This window comes from Dipodomys merriami, unplaced genomic scaffold, assembly GCF_024711535.1.
Source record: "Dipodomys merriami isolate MVZ:Mamm:240054 unplaced genomic scaffold, mDipMer1.0.p SCAF_16, whole genome shotgun sequence".
Taxonomy (NCBI): Eukaryota; Metazoa; Chordata; class Mammalia; order Rodentia; family Heteromyidae; genus Dipodomys; species Dipodomys merriami.
Genome location: NW_027202937.1, coordinates 23,779,086 through 23,800,126, shown reverse-complemented (window position 1 = coordinate 23,800,126; position 21,041 = coordinate 23,779,086). Strand labels below are relative to the sequence as shown.

The 21,041-nt window shown below is 42.8% G+C and overlaps 1 protein-coding gene across 1 annotated transcript; it reads left to right on the top strand.

Moving 5' to 3' along the window:
• The first annotated feature begins 3,304 nt into the window (after positions 1-3,304).
• Cd83 (CD83 molecule) lies at positions 3,305-20,720 on the top strand. Its single transcript, XM_070024535.1, has 5 exons — positions 3,305-3,526; positions 3,629-3,744; positions 16,876-17,098; positions 17,690-17,796; positions 19,140-20,720. Exons 1-5 carry the CDS (start codon positions 3,484-3,486, stop codon positions 19,266-19,268), a joined length of 618 nt encoding a protein of 205 aa, XP_069880636.1. The 5' UTR covers positions 3,305-3,483; the 3' UTR covers positions 19,269-20,720.
• The last annotated feature ends 321 nt before the right edge of the window (positions 20,721-21,041 follow it).

Here is a 21,041-nt window from a genome sequence, read left to right as displayed (position 1 = left end):
TGCAGTTCAATGAATGGCCCCTCTCACCTCTAGGCTTTTCAGAGCTGGGTAGAAAGCTCCCTCCACCCTGCTAGTCACCAGAATGGCTGTAAGGGTGAGGCATAGTGCTTAGACCTTACTTCAGTCCAGGCAGACAAACACAGAATGGAGGTAAGATAATACTTCAAGATGTAATAAATGAGACTAATAAAAGCTATGAGCCACAGCAGGCTAACCTTGCAGTCCTCTACTAGATGCAATACAGTATGACGAAGGCATCACCAAGTACGAAGGTCAAGATTCTAAGAGTCCTTGTAGGTAAAAGAATAATTGCCCATAAAAGGATGGAACATCAGTCTTCCAATTCTGCACGAGCACCAGGAGACAATGGAACAACATGTCCTCCAATGGGCTGGGAGAAAATAACCACCATCTTGCATTACATCTAAGCTGACACTCACAAATATGGAAAAAATAAACATTCCAAACAAAAACTGAGAGCTTCTAACAGTAAAGTTCTTGGCTAAAAGATTTACTCAAAACTATACGGTTACTGGAAAATTTGCTCATGTTAATCCACCTTGATCTTTGCATTTGGCAAGAGAACAATTCAGGCAAAATGCAAAAGCAATGGAGAGGTTAAGAAAGTTTACTAGGAAAAAAATATGACGGAGAAGGGAGATTTTTTTACCTGGCATGATGCCACAGAAAAATGGCACCTTAGAATTTCTTTAGCCATCTTCAGGGTACAAACATGATCATTAGGTTTAAATGCTGGGAGAATTCTGGGAAGGGGACAAAAGTTTGCATCAGGAGTCTTCATTACATGGATGGCTTGGTTGGCTTTTGTCTCAGTTTTGGTTCACCTGGGTTATGAAGAGGTTGTTATCAATGTCACCATGTGAGAGAAACAATCTGTTTCTGTGAGATTATTCCTCCAGCTCCAGGGTGCAGTCTGGTCATTATTCCTTATTATTCTCATTTGAGGGTGATCTGTCCTGCAAGGTTTCACTATTCCTTAGGGGTAGTTTTAGTCCTTTGTTCTAAATATGTTATCGATCAGTCTTGTCTTTCCTGGGATCCAAGGTGATTGCAAAGTGACTATGGAGACAATGACTTTGAACAATAATAAACAAAAGCCATTGCTTGTCAGCAAAAGCAGTTGAAGTGCCTGTTGCACGTCTACTTTAAACAGACTGAGTTGTCTCTAGGGTGAGAGCAACAACAGTACTAGTCCTTGAGGTTTGAGTACTTATTGAGAGTCCCTTTGAGAAATTCTTATAGTTAGATCTAATGTACAGGGATAAGGTCACCTGTGGTCTGGAAAATTTAATTACAATATTTTCTCGGATACTTCATGATCATATCCTCATTCTAAGTTCCCTTGGCATTTCCCCACTGCCACTGCTGGCTGTTATCCATTACATGCTTCAGAAGTAAGTGATATGTGTCATCTTAGAAAAATTTGAACAGATACTTAATACATTTTTTGTTAAAAAGACTGAGACTGGGCACTGGAGGCTCAAACATGTAATCCTAGCTACCCAGGAAGCTGAGATCTGAGGATCACGGTTCATAGCCAGTGCAAGCAGGAAAGTCCTTGAGACTCCTTCTTATCTGAAATCAACCACCAAAAATCTGGAAGTGAAACTACCTATGGTTCAAGTTGTAGAATGATAGCTTTTGGCAAAGAAACTCAGGGACAATGCCCAGGCCTGAGTTCAAGCCCCAGGACTGGCACATACACATACAAAAAGATTAATTGGGGAGTATAACCTAACCCAAGGTGGAGTGAAGGTACTGGTCAGAGTAATGTGTAAGAAAGGGCAGAGTTCAGGTATTCAGGTATTTGAGGGAGAAGGGTGGTATTGATTTTAGTATTTAGGAAAGCAAGTTTGCTTATTAACATATACAAAGATAATCACTCAAGAAGAGAAACATCATATCTGACTTCCTTATAAATTGATAGCAAATACCACTCAACATTTGAAAATGAGTCAAGTGGATTTTCTGGTTACCCTAAGCCTTGAATTCCCTTTCCTTTGATCTTATCAAAACCTCACTTATACATTTGCCTCTGAGTACCTATGCTTAGGGAATAGACCCTCTAAAAGCAAATGTTTCTCTACACTAAAGTACCTCATGGCAAACACAACTCTTGTTTGTAATATTAGTAACAAAAAAGAAGCAACCTAAAGGTGGGTGATGGTGGCTCATACCTGTAATCCTAGCTATTCAGGAGTCTGAGATCTGAGGATAGTGGTTAAAAGCCAGCCCAGGCAGTTAAGTCCATGAGAGTCTTACCTTCAATTAACCATTAAAAAGCCAGAAGTGATACGTGGTAAGAGCACTAGCCTTGAGCAAAAAAGCTCAAGGATCATGCCCGGGCCCAGAGTTCAACCCCCAGGACTCACATAAACACCAAAGAAACAATATCTAATACTATCGAATTGTTTCTAATTTATAGCCCACCAGTGCAATGGAATACTACACAACCACTAAAAGATGTAGCTAAACTTATTCTTTATGTTGCAGCACTGCTTGCAAAATAAAATAATGTAGGATACAATACAGCAGAAAGTGTAAATAATTAAAAAAATCCCCTCCATGCAATGGAAGTAAATATCCAAAATGTTAACAGAAGTATCCTCCTCCGAAGGGATTACAGGTAGTAGATCATCTTTTACAATTTCTTCCCCGCTTCCAAAGCTTTTGTGTAGTGTGTGTGTGAGTATAATCATTATTGTAGGAGTGGTTACTTTGCTGAAATAATTTAAACGAGACAGACGATTAACGCCCCCCTCTCCCTCCCCTGCCCCCCCAAAGCAGGAAGCCAAGCACTGCAGCCGTATGCCATCAGTCTAGCAAGTCTGACTGTCACAGAATCCCGAGGGGGAGGAGGCCTTGGGCTCGCCAGTGACGTCACCACCGACAAGGCTGGGCTTTGGGGTGCGGGGGTGGGGTGGGGGGGCGTGCCGGGGGATCCACCCACCGTCTCCGAATCCGGTTTCACCTCTGTAAAATGGGCATAGGCTGTGTTTGATGGCTTGATTCCTGGCTTGGTGTTGAGGGTCAGCGCGCCTGGGTTCACTCGCGCGCGCGCGCGAGCGCGTTTTGCACAGCTCCCAGCTCGGGGTGGGGGTGGGGGGCCGTTACGCGGAGCTGGCTGGGGCCGCTGCCCAGCCGCAGCAGCAGCGACGCTAACTTGGGGCGCCAGGCCGGGGCGCGCGGGGGGCGGAGACGCGCGCGGGGCGGGCGAGCCGGGGTGTGGAAGGAGGTGGGGAAGGGGGTGGGGAGGGTGCAGGGGGCGGAAACCAAAGGACGGGGTGGCGGGGTGGGGAGGCTCCCAGGCCGCCGCTGGCTTCCGCCACCCGCTGGGGACTCCCCGGGGCTGGCGCGCGCGCGGGGAGGTTCCCCCCGGAACGCGCGGGGGTACAAGAGGGCGGCGCGGCGCGAGCGTGCCACTGGGCCGGCAGCCCCGAGGCGGTGGCGCAGCGTCCAGCCATGGCTCGCGGCCTCCAGCTAGTGATCCTGCTCCTGAGCTGCGGTAGGGGTTCCCTGATCGCCGGTCGCCCACCCCACCACATCTCCTCCTCCTCCTCCCTAGGTCGCTTGCTCACGGGGCGCTCTCCCTCCCTGTCTCTTGCAGCCTGCAGCCTGGCGGCCGCCACGCAGGAGGTGAAGGTGCCTTGTTCCGAGACTGTGGATCTGCCCTGCGCCGTCTCCTGGGACCCCCAGGTCTCCTATACCGTCTCTTGGGCCAAGGTAAGCGCAGGACTGCCGTTAGATGGGGGTTTGCTTGCTCCCTTGGGGGGGGGGGAGGGGACAGCGCCATCAGCTCCCTTAGGATGGGGACCTGTGTGGCCAGGAGTTAGGGGATGGGGGGGGGGGCTGGTGGGCGTCGCCCGCAGCTGAGCTCCCGGTATCCAGCCCTTCTGACACACCTCTCCCATCCGTGCCCAGCCCCATCCGCATCCAGGTACTAGCTCTCTGAAGATCTCATTTCTCAAAGGTGGCCTGGGAGGGCTCGATCCCAGTAAGAGCATTTGGCTTAATTCTGGAGTCCACCTGTGGTGGTAGCCAGGAGGCCACTGGGGGGGGGGGAAGCAACAGAGGTTTAGATTTGGTCACTGGATAGGAGGCAATGTCCCCAGACATGGATTTCAGTGACAGTGAGGCTCAAGAGACACGGGAAGGGGAAGGGGGTGGGTGCCACCGGAAGGTGAGGCCTCAGACATCATCAGGATGTCTCACACAGGTTGAACGATCACTGGTTCCCCTTTCTGATCTTCTCGTCCTCCCTCCCCACCCCTTCTTCTCCATCCTCTGGCTATCAGGAGAGGTCTAGACGTGAGGGCATCCGCGCGCAGGGGTGGTACAGGCGCAAGAGGTCCATTCCTCCATGCCTGCATAAGAACGTGTCACTGTCTCCATGGTGGTAACATTGAGATACACGGGTCTTTCTAAAGGCTTCTTTTCAACGGGAACATTCCCAGATTCTATGATTGTGATTCCTGTGGCATTTTAAAGTTCAGCAGCCACTGTTGGCTAGATAGCATCGGTCCTTTACTCCCCTTTCTTTAAACATGGTTACTGCCACAGGGCACCTCCATTTTAAGCCAAATGACTGTGACAGACCCGCTTCACTTTGTGGCTGGCCCTGATTTGCTGTGTTACCTTAGGGGAAATCTCTAAATGCTTGTTTGTAGCATTCCATGAGATGCAGGCAGGGATTTCTTCTGCCCACCCTGCAAGAACTTGCAATATGTCTGACCATTTATCCATGCCAGGTAATACAGAAGTCAACAAGAGTGTGTGTGCACGCATGTGTGTGTGTGTGTGTGTGTGTGTGTGTGTGTGTGTGTGTGTGTGCCCTCTCTCTTAGCTGGATTGTCATTTCCTGGAGGAAAAAGACTACACTGAAGCTTTTGTGCATTTTCTGCAGGTAGCCAGTGTTTGCCTAGTTAATTGCAAAGGGGTTTGGTCAACTCAAGCTGGCCACATGACTGATGCACAGAGGAGAGACAGCAGGGTGTTAGCTTCGCTACTTTATTTCTGCCTTATTTGTGATGGCTGCAGCGAACACCATTCCAAAATTTTTCACACTGTCAACACATTAGCACTTTAAAAATACTGTAAAAATAGTATCATTTGACTGCTCACTGCATGCCAAGCTTTCTCCTTCTATGCTGTATCTATCTTCTGGCGCAAGTTTAAGAAATCTGTGTGATTTTTATTCCTATTTAACAGGTGAGGGAACTGAGCCCAGGACAGGAAATTAAGTTGTCCAATGTCACACAGCTGGCTAAATGGTGGAGGCAGGCTTGGAACCATGTAGTCTGATTATACATCTCAAGCTGTTAGAAGTCTATCTTGATACCTCTGTTTTCTACCTTAATTACTTAAGTGAGAGGAAAAAAAAATAGAAGTGTCTCTGGGCTAATCAGGCCTTGGGCTTAGTTATTTCAAAGCAGGAAGAAAACATGAAACGACTCTCCCTTCCAGAGAGTAATTAAAAGAAGCAAACATTATTAATATCCCCAGGGGAGTAATTAAAATGTACTCATGAAACAAGTAGATGACATTTCAGAGCATCAAGTTCAAATAGTTGTCAAGTTAAATCTTCTTGTGCAGGGTCGTTGGGAATGGCTCAGTAAACCATAGCAATTCACCTTTGACTTCTCCTGGGATGTTGGTCGATGATGTAACTGTATAATGTATGTGCTTGTTTATTGGGCACAGTTCTTGCAAGATTTGCCTTGAAAGTCTCAAGACATTCTGTCCAAAAAAATAGAGTCTCTGGGCATTCCTTTTTTTTCATTAGGCCATGGGATTGGAGGTTAGCAAAGCTCTGCCGTACCATTCATAGTCTTGAAAGTGTTATGTATTATTATTCCTTCCTCATTCTGTAGATATTGGTTACTTTCCAACCAGGCAATTGTACTTTTGCATTGATAGTGTTTGTACAACAAAAATACAATAGCGTATTCTAGCAATAATTCGGTCATGTCCCCACAAGCTTCTTGCACAATGTTTTGGTGAATTGGGGATGTAGCTGTGAATTGGGGGACTTAACTTGGGACCATAGCTTGCTGAGCTCCCCCACTGCCCTGCTCAGGGCCAGGCTGTGTGTTGGGCAAGTACACCAGACTCCTGTAGAGTGGGATATTACAGTCTGCCACAGAGTCTCATTCTTGCAGGTCTTCTCCATATCCCAGGGATGGCTGTCATGATTCACTATTTAAAAATTCCATTTACCATTCTGTCCTCTGGTACCACAGAGCATCTTGCTACTGTCCAATTGGCACTGAAGACTTACGATTGACAGAGGACCCATCCAAACCACACTTGAATCATATGCCTTTTACCAAAAATCCAAGCAGATGGTGTCCATTTAGTGTTGGTAACATTACAAGCCCTAATGAGTCAGGAAGGAGCTGTGTCTACTTTATTCTCTCCATTTCAAAGATGATGTGGGGAGTGGCAGAGGAGGCTCAGTATAGACACACATGGAAGGTCAAAGGCAAAGCTAGAAGTGGGTAGCGTTAGCTCAGCTCTAGGGCTAGGGGCTTCTGACCTCAGCTATACAAAGGAATTCTTTTACCATCCTTCCCTCTCATATCTTTGTTTTATTATTTATTTATTTGCTTACTTGTGTATATGCCAGTACTGGGGCTTAAACTCAGGGCTTTGTGCTCTTAGTTGGAGTTTTGTATTCAAGGGTGCCTTACCACTTGAACCGCAGCTACTCTTCTGGCCTTTTCTGATTATTTGGAGATAAGACACACAGACTTTTCTGCCCAGGCTGGCTTGGAATCATCATCATGATCCTCAGATCTCAGCCTCCTGAGTAGCTAGGATTTACAGGTGTAAACCACTAGCATCTGGCCCTTATATCTTTAGAGGGAGATGCATGGTTTAGAAGAAATAGGAAATTGGATAGATTATGTCTTTTGGGATCCTGATACAATTTACTTTTAAAGTTATGGTCTTTTGGGGAGGCATTTTGGACTTTGATCTACCATACTTCTCCCATTGGCTGCGACCTTTGTTTAAATTAATGTCCTGTCTGTCAGAGTAGCTCTGTGCATGAAGGGGCTGTGTCTCTGCTTCATGCTGCCAGTCACTGTGTCTGCACCCTCTCTAATGAAGCTGTGCTACATTTGGAGAGAGAAGACACTTCTGGACGGACAGCTTTGGGCATGGTGGATACCCTCCATTAATAATAATGAGTGGTGATTTATGTAGCAGATGCAGTTCCATCTTGTATCACGATTGCATCCCTGACGCCCTACCGTGACTCAAAGTGAAAGAGGATATCTGGTGTCATCTCTGGGTGATAATGTAGGGGAGTGAGGACAGCCATGCATCACAAGACAAGTGCCCTATTTAGATGATTTCCAAAGGAAGGGAGAAAGGGGAAGTAAGACAGTGATTTCAGAGCCTCGATCAGACTTGAACTTTATTTAGAAAAATCCCAACTGGAGCCCATCATGGGCCATCCTGCGGAGCGTTCTATTTCTTACATTCATGCAAAGGGAACTGTTGGGGAGAAGGTTAACGGCTTGCATAAAGCTACTTAAAACATTTCAAGGAAGGCCGTTAGGCCAGTCTCACTGGCCTTGACTCATTATGGAGCTGTCTTCCCTGAACGTTGATAAACTCCTCTTGAGCGGAGTTATATTTTCTGTCTCTGTCATCTTGTGTGATAACAAGCTTCAAGGGCAGGGGCCCTGAGCAGAGCAGAGGGCCTTGGGCAGGGCTAGAGTTGATGCAGTCTGTATGGTCACAGACCTTGATGAACCTGGGAAAGAGTTAACATGTGTTCCTAATGGTGTTTCCCTGATTCTAGAGTGTCACCTGTAGTAAATGGATTTAAGAATTGTTTTTAGGAGAAATGGGAGACGTTTTTTAACATTAAATATAAGAGGACTGGAAACCAGAAATGTAAAAACGATGTGTATATTAGAATCAAAATAAATTTGTACTTTCTGCATTGATGTGTGTCCAGCTTGGCTGGATAGAATCACTTTTAGGTCAAACTATGAAAAATATAAAGTTGGATTTCAGAAAGCCCTCTTATCTACCCTTTATTTACGTAGTAAATCTTTCTAAGTCCCAAATGTATGCCCAAGATTTTGGCCACCACAAAATTGGCTCAAAACTTTTGCTAGAAGCCTGCTTTACAAAAAGACAATGAAGGCTGGGTGCCAGTGGCTCACGCCTGTAAACCTAGCTACTCAGGAGGATTGCTATTTGAAGCCAGCCTGGGCAGGAAAGTCTGTGAAAACTCTCATCTCCAATAAACTACTTAGAAAAAACTGAAAGTGGCTCTGTGGCTCAAGTGGTAGAACACTAGCCTTGAGCAAAAAGAAGTTCAGGGACAGTACCCAGGCTAAGAGTTCAAGCCCCCAGGACTGGGGGAGGGAAAAGTAAAAAGAAAAAGACAAGACATGGAAATGGTTAGTCAGATAGACTCTTTGGGGAACAGTAGGGATCTAGAAGTGATAGTGATACAGCAGATAACTGAGAGATAATGCTGGAAAGTAGGCTAGGGTCACTGTGAATAACAAACCATAATGATCTGAGAACTATGCTTTCAGCGATAAGGAACCATTAGAAAGTTTTAAGCAGAGAGAATGATGCAATGCAAAACATGTCAAAAGAAAAGCATATTTCCCATGGTGATAGGCAGAATCTAATTCATCTAGAAGGCAAGCCTTCAGGAAGGTCTTACTCTTTCACTGCAGTGTAATTCTCAGCAGGTTAACTTACCTAAAGCTTGAACCATGTCCTTTGGATTCTTTTTGGTCACCTAGTGCTCATGTATTTCTGTAGAGGAATGAGTAAAACAGCATGAAGCTCTCTCAAAACAGATGGAAGAAGTCTCAGAGGCTGAGAATGGTGGATTATTGAGGGTTTTGGATAACGGGAAAACAGAGCAAAATTGTAAAAATCTTTTCAACTGAAAGAGAGTAGGAGGGAAAAGAGTTAAATAAACAAACAACCCAAACCTGTCACAGCTATTCCATAAATACAGGAGGAGATTAGATCACATGAGGACTACAGTGTCTTCCTTATGTCTTGGTTATGTCACTTACAGTGAAGCAAAAGGGGAAGTTTGGAGGAGGTCTTAGTGACGAAGGGCAGAGTTTAAATAGACTAACAACAGATTGACCATCTTAAAACATTTCGTTGCTACTTTGGCAATAATCCAAACTTTTCTACCCATCAACTTTTTTTTAACCTGACCTCAAACCAGAACTAGATTAAAATACTGTCTAAGACTCCTTTATACCTTTAAGCCTGCTTTTTGTTTTGTTTTGCTTTGCATTGAGATGTATTTTGGGTAAAACTCCTACATCCTAGTGCCATATGGAACTAGTACAGACTTGGAGCTCCAGGCGTGTTAATATCACTTGACATTTTCTTGGAGCACCAACTTGTCTGCTGAATGTTCTCAACCTGGTTCTCCCAAGAGAAGCCAGATTCCAGAAGAGCTGGTGGCTCATTATGGGCCCAGATGGGGAAAACTTTTAGGGAAGGAACAATTCTCGGTGATATAAGCAACCTATGATCTCATGGGGCTAGACTTCCTGGATTAGTTTTGGAGAACTGAAGGTTGTAAACCCAATCAGGGCCTGAGTTCTTATTTCTGGAGGAGTATGAGCCCCAGGGCAAAGTAGGACTGGCACAGAGGTTGGAGCCATGTGCAACCACACTTAGCTATGGGTGCTGTAGGGGTGTTGCTTTCAGTTAGGACTTTCTGGGTTACCAGGGATTATCAATCCAAATCAAATCTATCTTAAAAGTAAAGAGCTATGGGTGCTGTAGGGGTGTTGCTTTCAGTTAGGACTTTCTGGGTTACCAGGGATTATCAATCCAAATCAAATCTATCTTAAAAGTAAAGAATTGGCTGTGACATGGGAATGGGGGGAAAAAAACCCTGTAAAACCAAAATGTAGTTTACATCTCAGTTATGGCTGATGTTGTGGGGTTTAAACAAGTCCTCTCAAAAGATATGTTGAAGTCCTAATCCCTGGTACTTGTGGACTGTGACTTTATTTGGAAATACAAGTCCTTGAAGATGTAATTCAATTAAGATAAGGCCATATCTGACTTGGTGGGGAGGGGAGGGGAAGGTGTCCTAATTCACAGTGCCTGATGTCCTTATGAGGAGAGAAAACAGGGACAGATACAGACAAAACAGGGAGACCATAAGAAGATGAAGACAAAGATTGGAGTAATGTATCTACTGCCAAGAAATGTCAAGGATTGCTGGGACACCAGAAGGAAAGAGGAAAGCACGAAACAAATTCCCCCTTAGAGACTTCAGAGAGTGTGGCCCCACCGACACCTTGACTTCCCATTTCTGGCCTCCAGAACGATGGGGAAATACATATCTGTTGTCAACAACAGCCCTAAAGAACAAATACAGCTAGACTTAGAGGACTTTAAATATTCCTAGGATTTGGTGGCTTCCCATCTCTCAAGTCTTCCTTCCCTTCTGTTAGTTTTGGGACCAACCCCCACCTGGCAGGAGATATTAGTTGATAATTGCAGACTTGCGTGACTTTCAACAAAAACAAGGTGAAGGAAAACATTGTGTGGCTTTCTCTCCTATTATGTCAATAGATACTTGGTTATTTTCAAGTGATTCTGATGGATGGTGGGCCCATTAGAGCCCGTCTTGGAGATGGTGGGATGTGAGATCTGAGTGAAGTGTACCTCTTATAGAACCAAGAGTTCTGTGAATGATAGCAGCAGATATCCTGCACCCCCCAGGCCCAAATGGAAAAGATGGTGATACAAACCATGAAGGGTGCTACACAGCTTTCAACTCTCAGTTCCAAAAGGCTTTGGGCACCTTATTCTGTCAGTACTTTAGAAAATACAGAATGAGTGCTTTGGAGACATGGTGGATATCAAAAGAATTTTTCCTGGGGCAGAGAGTTAAGACTTTTACAACAATTTAGCCAGGGAGGAGACATCGAGTATCAGCTCTAAGGAGTGCCAGAACATGGATTGAGGAAAGCATTCCTTTACAACAGCAGCTTCTATTACCGACAGTACCAACTGAACAGCCCTTCTGGATGCTTTCTCATTTAATTCTTATCATAATCCCTTTCAAGGAAAGGGAGTGAAACTTACATGTAGTGACTTACCAAAGTGAGCCGGCTAGCTAATGGAGATCCGGGATTGTGATCATAGGCCTTTGATGCCAAAGCCTGTAACGGTCTCATTGTTTCTAAGATCCACTCATTTATTCAGAAAATGTATTTTGTATATATCTGTAATATCTGTTGGGCTTTCTGTGTGATTGATATCAGGTGGAAGTTCTATAAACATAACATCATAACTGTCTCCATCCTTAACTCTTTGAGAAACAATGAACTCCCCAAGTCCCACTGTTACAAACCAAACTGGGAGTGGTTTAGCCAATTGGCCAAGAGTAGAAGGAGCCATGGTGGGATTGGCGTAGATCCCATCTCTATCCAACTCCAAACCCTGTGCTCTTAATTAGGCTGCCTCTGCAAAACTTGTAACTCTTGTTAACAGCCGTAAGCCCAACTCTGCCTGTTAGACACAGTAAATTTCAGAGTGGAATATCATTTTTCTAATAAAACCATGCTTAGAAAAAAAAAAGCAATGTTAATGTTCATACATTCTACCCTCATTATGACATCAACCTCTGAGCCAAACTATTTTGCACGTTATAAAAAGCTGTTTTATGATGAATGGGGATTATATTGGCACTTTAATTGAGTTAGAAACCAAGCTACATGAATGTTAGTGCACAAGAAAGGCAATTTTTAAAAAGAGCTGTTCAATGTAATTGGAATACATTAGATTAATTTAAAGCTATCTTTAAATACTTAAAAGTCTCTAGCTTTAAAATTTTTAAAAAATCAAATTGTTAAATGAAATATATGTGTATCTATCTATATTTACATGTTCATGTGTGTGTGTGTGTATGTGTGCACGTGTTCACTAGTACTAGGGCTTGAACTCAGGGCCTAGGGGCAGTAGCTTAGCATTTTCTCTCATAGCTGATGTTCTACCAATTGAGCCATAACTCCACTTCCAGTTTTTTGCTAGTTGATTAGAGATACATGTCTTATGGACTTTTTGACCTTGGCTGGCCTCCAATCATGATCCTTAGATCTCAATTCTGTAGTAGCTAGAATTATAGAAGTGAGCCACCAGCAGTATACACATTCTTTCTTCTAAAAAAAATCAATTCCTTTTATTTTAGTTAAACTTGTGACACATTCTTTGAGATCTAACATATCATGAAGTTGGATTTTAAATTTGTAATAAAAAACCCTTTCTTTCATATAGGAATGAACTGTTGCCCATTTGAGTATGGAAATCTATGAGGTTGAAATGCATTTAGATACAATTAGGTAAATGTATTAGAAAGCACTTGTACCATAGTTCTTGATTGAAATCTTGGCTTGATTCCAGTCATATTTATTTACTTAATTTCTCTTGTTCTACTTCATATTTGATAATCATTTAAAAATAAGCTATTTAATTTACATGCCTTTACCATTAGTACTTGTGTTTGCTTGATGCAGTATTCAGCAAATTAAAGCCTATTTTAATTTAGGGCTTGTCATTTTCTTAAGGTCAAATCTCCATTTCAGAGAAAGAATATGGTATTTAAGTTATTTAGTCCAATTGGAGGCCCTGAGGCAAGTCAAAGTCCCTAGGCTTTCTAAAAATGAGATATCCCCTATTTTGCTCTTTTATAATTCAGTAAAAAAGCAGAATTGTCAGCATGAAAGTTCATGCACAGAGTGTGGATTTTTAAAACATTATTGGGATGAGTGTTTTGAGGAATTAATTTCCCAAATTGTGTTGTGCTTTAGCACACTGTACTACAATATTAGCATTGGGAAGTATGCATTAAATAGTTCCCGTCAATTATGCTTGGCTGTGAATGAATCAGAGGGTTTCCTTTTGTTATAAATTACTATTTCCTAAAATGCTTTTGCAGAGAAGCAGTGTAACACTTTTAGACTTGGAGTGTTTAAAGAGCCATTCTTGCCAGTGGCTGATTTTAGTCCAGTGCTGATGCTTGCAAGAACTCATAAAACAAAGCAAAGTTGAGAATCACTCATTGCTGATATCCCAGTCTCATCCCAACTGAAACATCTCCTTAGTGCTCTTCCTGTCACAGCTGATACAGCAGGGTGACGTGGGCCTGGCAGCATAACTAATGAGAATCAATTTGAACTTTGCATAAGGAAGTCCTTGGTCTCACTTGTGTCCTAGTCCCATTTTGAGCATGAACCATTCACAGGAAAACTACCATTTTTGCAGCAGTGGGAAGATCCTAGATTATTCAGGTAGAGTCATATGAAAAGATATATTTTAAAATGGCAAAGGGAAGAGAGAACAGACCTTGTAAATACCTAGATCTTGAAACTAAGTACATATGACTTGGCAGAAGGGCCTTTTTGCTATAAGTGCTTTCTTCCATTTCAGTTACCAGGATCAAACACGTTAAATAGAAAGCCAGACAAACAATGCACAAGTTTTAAGATGCTTGCTATTCTGAGGAGTGTGATGAGATCTCAAATTTTTTCTCTGCCTGCCAGTGAGTCATCATTTTTGTTCAGTGTTTCCACATTGTATACACTACCTGCCTGTTAATCTCTTAGTAGCCATTTCTGTTATCAGATAAATTTTCATGGTTTCAGAGTGTTTAAGTCCAAGTATCCCATAATTCACTTAATCATGATCACAAAGCCCAAGAGCAGTAATGCAGATATGCCAAAGAGAATCCATAAGGTACTCTCTTAACACGAAAAAGCAAAAAAACAAAAGTCACGATTTAATAAGGAAAAAATTAAACAAGTCCAGTGCTAACAAGTCCAGTTGCTAAACATATACCAAGAACAGATCTTTTATCTTTGAAGTTTTGAAGAAAGCAAAAGAAAGAAAAGCATCTTATTTTGCTGTCACATCACAAACTGTAAACATGGCCACAGTGTATGATGATTAGGTATATTTAGGCAAGATGGAAAAGGTAGTAAGTGGGTGGTAGGAAGACAAGGAGGAAAAATGTGTACCTAATTGATCCAGTGAATTTTTTCATAGGTCTGTATATACATAAATATTAATGCAGAAGCGTCAATGGGTCTAGGCATCCACTGGGAGAGGAGGGACATTGTTGTTGGAGTCATAAGACCAACAGTGCTTTGTCTACTCATTGGACAAGAGCTCTGAGTGATGCTATTAGTTCTCAGTGTCCTTCAGAGAAGGGGTCTTAGGAAGTTGACCTCATGAGAACTGAGATGTTTTGCCATGATCCCACTGATGCCCAGTTAGTAAAGCCAAATTCTGTAGGAGGTTGCTTGGGCATTCTGTTTTTCCATCTCTCCTCCCACCCCCATTCTTTTTCCTGTCCTTCCTCTGGTCTTGCCTTGCCATTTAAAAATAACCAGAGTCTGGAAATGTTGCCAGAGACCCATGGGAATCTGACCATTAAATACACTTCCTTTTGTTGTTGTAGCTGCTGTTAAAATGAATTCTCCTGTGCAAATAGGTAGAAAGCAACTGCCAGCTAGTTCTGACCTCAAGTCCCTTCTTGAGCCATATTTCCTAGCAGGTAGCTCCATTATGGGACCCTTCATAGGTGCCATTGTTTACACTGTTTATAATTTCCATCGACCCTCAGAGGGCTCTGTGATTTTTAATCTTAACTTCTCCCTAGGCCTTTCTGAGTTGAGGGATTGGATATGGGGTGGAAGAGACACTGTCCAGAAAACAAAACAAAATGAAACAAAAACAGAGGTAGGTCACCCCAAAATGCTTGTCACAGCCACATTTACATTTAGAGGTTAGATTAGAAAGTAACCTGGACCGTTCAGCATAGGGTAAGTTAATTAGTTCAAACTGGTTTTTATGGGCAGGTGGCATAGATTGGCTCTGCATGGTCATTCAGCCATCTCTGCTTGCTAAGAAGAAGCCCCTGTGCTGGGCTAAAGGGCTTAAGTGGAAGAAAGGGAGCAACGAGAAACTACTGTCTGTGATTTATTTAGGCTTCAAAAAGGGAAAATTGTGCTTACTTCAACATGTTCTAGGACCAGCTGGATACCTTCCATTTCCTCCAAGGTTCTTTACCCAGCTCTCCTTTTTATATAGTTTTACTTTTGAACACCCAAAGGCTCCAATCATTTAGCTCCCCCCCAATAGATCCTTGATTATTTAGAAAGGAACCTTTAAACACAAGAAGGACCATCAAGAGATGGGATTTACCTTCACAGACGCAGCATGAGAAGAGTCATTCATCTCAATCTGGTGCTAGGGGTGAGCCATAAATCTGCCAGCAGATGTCTCTGTAGTCCACAGGAAGAGGAACTTGAGCTGGGGAGCTGGGGTGACCTTGTAATGCTATCCTTGCTTCAGAAATTAAGCCCAGCTGACTCGTGTGTGTGTGTGTGTGTGTGTGTGTGTGTGTGTGTGTGTGTGTGTGTGTGTGTGTGTGTGTGTGTGTGTGTGCGCGCGCGTGCACAATCCTTCATGGTATATTTCCCCAACTCCTGGCTTAGGCTTCCTTTTTTTGAAGGCCACAGAGTGCTCCCCACATAGGAGGTGGCTAATTTATCTCTTTCCCTATTGTGTCTCTTGAGGGATTCTACAATGCTTTTGGGACAAGAAGGGGTGCTGCTTGACCAGGGCTCTCAGCTGGTCTCCAGGCTAGCAGCAAAAGGCAGCTTGGGTGCTGCTGATGTCCGCCTGGCTTGAAAGACGGCCTGTGAGCCCAGAACACAATGATTTGTTTTACTGTGGGTGTAAATCCATTTTAGTAGCGGTACCATGTTTCAGTGGAAATGATCTGACAAATTAGGAATGGGTCCAGAAAAGAGAGAAATGACAGTGAATGGTGTGTGGACATCTTGAAGTAGAAGATGCTGACAGCACCTCACTGGATAGGTGGTCCAGGGAAAGAAACCCTGGCAGACTAATGGGCTAAATTGGGCTGGTGCATTGTGGGTACAGTGAGGCACACTATTACTAACCATCCCTGGGTAGCCTGATATAACTGTCCAAAGATCTAACCCATGAAACCCCCACAAAGAAGTCCCTTCAGCTGTCTTCTGGACTGAGTACATACAGAGAAGAAAGCATGGCATGTTCGGGGACTTGGATGTGATCATGCCAGTCATCTCAGCCTTTGAAGAATGGGGTGACTACAGGAAGCATTGTTTATCTCATCACTGGTTTGAGATGAGTTGTCTGAGGATGACCTTCTCAGACTCAGAAACTTTTCCAAATAAAAATCTGGGATCCAAAGTTACAACTGTTTGCTGGAGTGAGTGGGTTTCTGAAGAAAAGTGAACATCGGACATAGAACCAACAGTAGCAAAAATTAAACACACAATGGTTCATGCTCAATATCTTACCATCATTGACAGTGATGCTGTTCTTTCTAGAGGGTAGAAGTTGGCATATTGGTGTTAGAATCACAAAATTCAGGTCAGAAATTATTTCTAAATAAGATATACATCTATAATTATATGATGTATTTATATAACATATATTATTAATATATATTGTGTATAATATATCTTATGATATATAATAAATAATGTCTATATAGTAGATATGTATATATGTTACATATGTATATTATACATAATATACATAATATCTATATAAATATCTGATATACATATATAATTGGATTTAAGTGTTGTTTTCTTTTAAATAGATTTTTTTCCACTTCCCCATGAGTTTGCATACACAAAAATAAAGCATCAAATATTGCTTTAGAACCATCCAAAGATGAGTTTTGAGAAAATAAATTGTAAAACCATAGGTGAATTCAGATTTTGAGTATTCCATTAGCAAGCATGTTGTACTGTTGTTGCTTCTTCACAGCTCACAGAGAGCGGAGAGCAGAGACTGGAGCCCCCTCAGGAAGGACTGCGCGCCAGTGGGCAACACCATCATCAGAACACTTCCTTTGAGACCTCTGGGAAAGGACCCTATTCCTTAAAAATCCAGAACACCACGGGCTGCAGCTCAGGCACATACAGGTGCACTCTGCAGGACCTGGGAGAGCAGAAAAACCTCAGTGGCACGGTGCTTCTGAAAGTGACAGGTAAGCCGCTTGCAGGGCTGGCTGTAGGTCCTGAGATCCAGCCTCTGCCACTACACCCTGCAGCTTTCCATCACTTCCGATCACTTCTGTGGCTGGTGGTGGAGCTGCAAGCACATCATCACTTTGCTTTTTGTTGTGTTGTTGTTGGTCGTGGGTCTCTTTGCTTTTTGAGAGCCACCAGTGCCTGGCTCTTTTTATGTCTTAAATATTGTATATGAATTGCTTCACTTCCATCTCCACTAAGAGAATAAGAGCTCTGTTTTGTTCTCTGAATATCCCAGCACACAGTATGCCCTCTCTGCATATTATGCACATGGATGAGAAATAAGGGTAGTTTTTCAGAGGAGAGCCAAAGGGCAGGTTGTCCCGTAGAGAGCAGAGGGGAATTGACCAGAGCACTGCTGACTTCCGCTTTTCCTCTCCCAAGGCACATGTTCAGGAAGCATTGTGTGCCCATCCTGAGGCGCAAAGGGAGAGCTAGGACAGTGGCTCTTCCTGACAGCACAGGTGTGAGAGGAAGAAGAATTTTGTTAACATGGCTTTGTTTAATGGGATGCTTTAATGGCTCTCTCTTTTCCCTCTCTCTGAAAGGATGTCCCAAGTTACCTGAAGAATCAACTTTTAGGAAATACAGAGCTGAGATTGTGCTGCTCTTCTCTCTGGTCATTTTCTACTTAACACTCATCATTTTCACTTGTGTGAGTATCTGTTTAAAATATTATTAGTTCCTTACCAGAGCTGGTGGCTCATGCCTATAGTCCTAGTTACTCAGGAAGCTGGGTGCTGAGGATTGTGGTCTGAACCCAACCCAGACACAAAAGTCTATGAGAGTCTGATCTCCAAGTAATCACGAAAAACCATTGGTGGAGCTGTGGCTCAAGTAGTAGAGCACTAGCCTTGAGCAAAAAAGCTCAAGAATAGTGCCCAGGATGAGTCCAAGCCTCAGAACCAGCGCGCGCGCGCACACACACACACACACACACACACACACACACACACACATACACACATACACACACATACACACATACACACATACACATACACACATACACACATACACACACATACACACACAAATATAAATTTCACAAAGAATGATCTTTGTTAATCTGAAAAGATCTTAAAGTAATTAAAAATTTTGGTGGTGCTAGGAATTAAACCCAAGATTTTGTAATGCTAGATAAGCACTTTAAATAAAGCTCTTGTTTTAACTAAATGGTAGGCTAATCTTCAGAGTATGGGCTCTATATAACAGATTTTAAAATGAAGAGTAAGTGTATGCAAACAAGACTTCTGTGAGTACCTACTGTATACAAAAGTACTTTACCTGGAATTGTGTAGGACATAAAAAGGGTTAAGATATCTTTCCTGTCCTCATGGAGTTTACGGTTAGTTGGGAGAGCTAGTTGCGTATAAGAAGATAATTAAAATGACTGGTGTTGGACCCAGGTGATTCCTGCCAGTAATTACAGCTACTCAGGAGGCTGAGATATAAGGATCAATACCCAAAGCTAGTCCATTCAGTCTCTACCTGTGTTTTCTCAATGCTACCTTTAGAGACTCTATCCCCAATTAATCAGCAAAAAGTTGGACTTGAAGCATGGCTCAAGTTCTAGAGTACAAGCTATGATTGGAAAAAATCTACATGAGAGAGTGAAACTTTTGAGTTCAAGCCCCAGTATTAGGGGGAAAAAAGCATAATTAGAATTACCAGACAGTAAATATTAAAAACAGAAACAATAACAAAACAAGTGACAGTAGTTACTTTCAGGCAAGTGCCTGCTTCCAAGGCACCACGTTTCTGTATAATTCTCTAATAAGGATTGTGGAACCCGTGAATCTCCTGGCCAAGTTTAGAGAGCCCAAGGAAAGGACATGGGTACCTTGCTTAATAAGAGTGACGTGGAAGGTCACTCATGAGCTTCTAGAAGGAGACATCCAGCAAGTTCTTAAGGAATAGTGTTTAAATGAGAGTTGATGAGAGTTGTATCTTCCCAATTACTTACTTCCCAACTTGTCTCTTATTTCACCTTTTCAGAAGTTTGCACGACTACAGAGTATTTTCCCAGATATTTCTAAACCTGGTATGGAACAAGCTTTTCTTCCAGTCACCTCCCCAAATAAACATTTGGGGCCTGTGACTCTTCCCAAGATAGAAACAGTGTGAACAGGATTTCTGTTGTTTTCCCGGGAAAGCGAGGGCTCAGTGGTATGCCTGAATACCACCTTCGACATGAGAAGATTGAGCCCCACACTGAAGATGGCATCCTTCCTGCGAAGTCCTTCACTTGACTACAAACACCTGAGAGTGATTCCGCTCACTTTCTGCCAGCAGGGTCTGGAAAACCATTCCATGATCATATTGCATGGGGCCATCACTAACTTCTCATGGCTACCGTCTTAGTGTTTTATGCAGCTATCTGGTCAACCTCTTGGACACTTTTTCAGTCATAAAAGCTATGGGGAGAGGTAGTGGGAGAAGGGTTTTTGGGAAATTTGAATACCTAAATCTGGCCCAATGACAGATTCCTGAGGACAGCTGTCTTCTTCTACATCTGGGAAACATCACTTTGTTTTTTGCTGTGTTTTAGTGCACCCACCCAGATGTTTCACATCTGGGAGAAACTGATAGTCCAAGCTGTGAGACAGTGGGAAATATTTAGCAAATATTTTCCTGATGTGAATTCTGTGCTATTACTAAAGGAGTATTATGTGTACATAGAAATAAAAGGTCAATGAACTGTTCCCTGGCCGGGCCTTTTATCTAGCAAAGACATCCATATAAAAGCAATAAAGAAGAATGCCACGTTTATTTTTATATCTACATAAACTTGTCAAAGAAGGATTTGTGTTTCTTTTCTCTTGAAGCCTATTTCTAGTTAGTGAGTATTGCTAACTGACAAGCAACTTGAGTATGGAGTGAGAAATCAGAGAGAAAAGCACAGGATAGAGCATTGTATTGTGTGACCTGCTGGAAATGGTGGACCGATCATGTCATCTGGCTTTAAGCCACAGTTGTCCTAGCCTAGATGTTAGATCTTGGGCAAATTCCTTGTGATTTCCACTTTCTCAGTTGTAAACAAGAAATCTATTGTATGGGTTCATTGAAGGAATGTATGTGACAATGATTTGAAAAAGCATAATATACCATACAGCATCAAAACTCCATTGGGTCATTATCTCTGCTATTGCAATAGGGTTCTATGGATGAGAGACTACCTTTCATATCTCTCATTTTCTATCATTTCAAATAAAGAAGACTATAAAAAGGACTTTTCCATAGTTCTTCTGTATTAATTCCTTGGGGACAGGGAGAAGACCAATTCAATGTTCTCTTCTTGAAGCACTGGCTCAAAAGTGTTCTAAGATATGAACACCTGGGAACCACTGGACCATGAGTAGGAAGAAGCTTGTCAGTGTTGTACTGGTGTATTTGAAGTTGCTGGGTTTCTCTGAATAAACTTGATCCCGTCCCTACTTGCTTCCCAGATATGTTTTCCCTTTAAGTAGTGTGTGTATTGTCCACATTAATATTTGAGAGTGGAACAGATGCCACGTGGACTTGGTGTTTTGCCCTCTTTTGTCATTTCTCTCGTGTTATTAAAGGTACGCATGTGAATAGGGAATGGTTTTCTTTCCTTTCTTTTTGTATCTAAAATGACTTGTCAGAGTGTGAGAGAATGAGAATCCAAGAGGAAATTAAAGGCCTGAAGGACTGGCTGAGGCCAGTGAGACAGCACCTCTCATCTTAGAATCTCTTGGATCCCTCCAGGAACTGTGTTAGTATTCAGTGACTTCATATTAGCTTGGTTATCTACTTAACCACAGTAGGATGGTGGGGGGAGGAGGGGCTGGGGGGTTTCTGCTTTGGAAAGGTGTGTAAAAATCAGGGGTCTTGGACCTGAGACTTTGGGTTTTTAGCATACTTAAATAGCTCCCT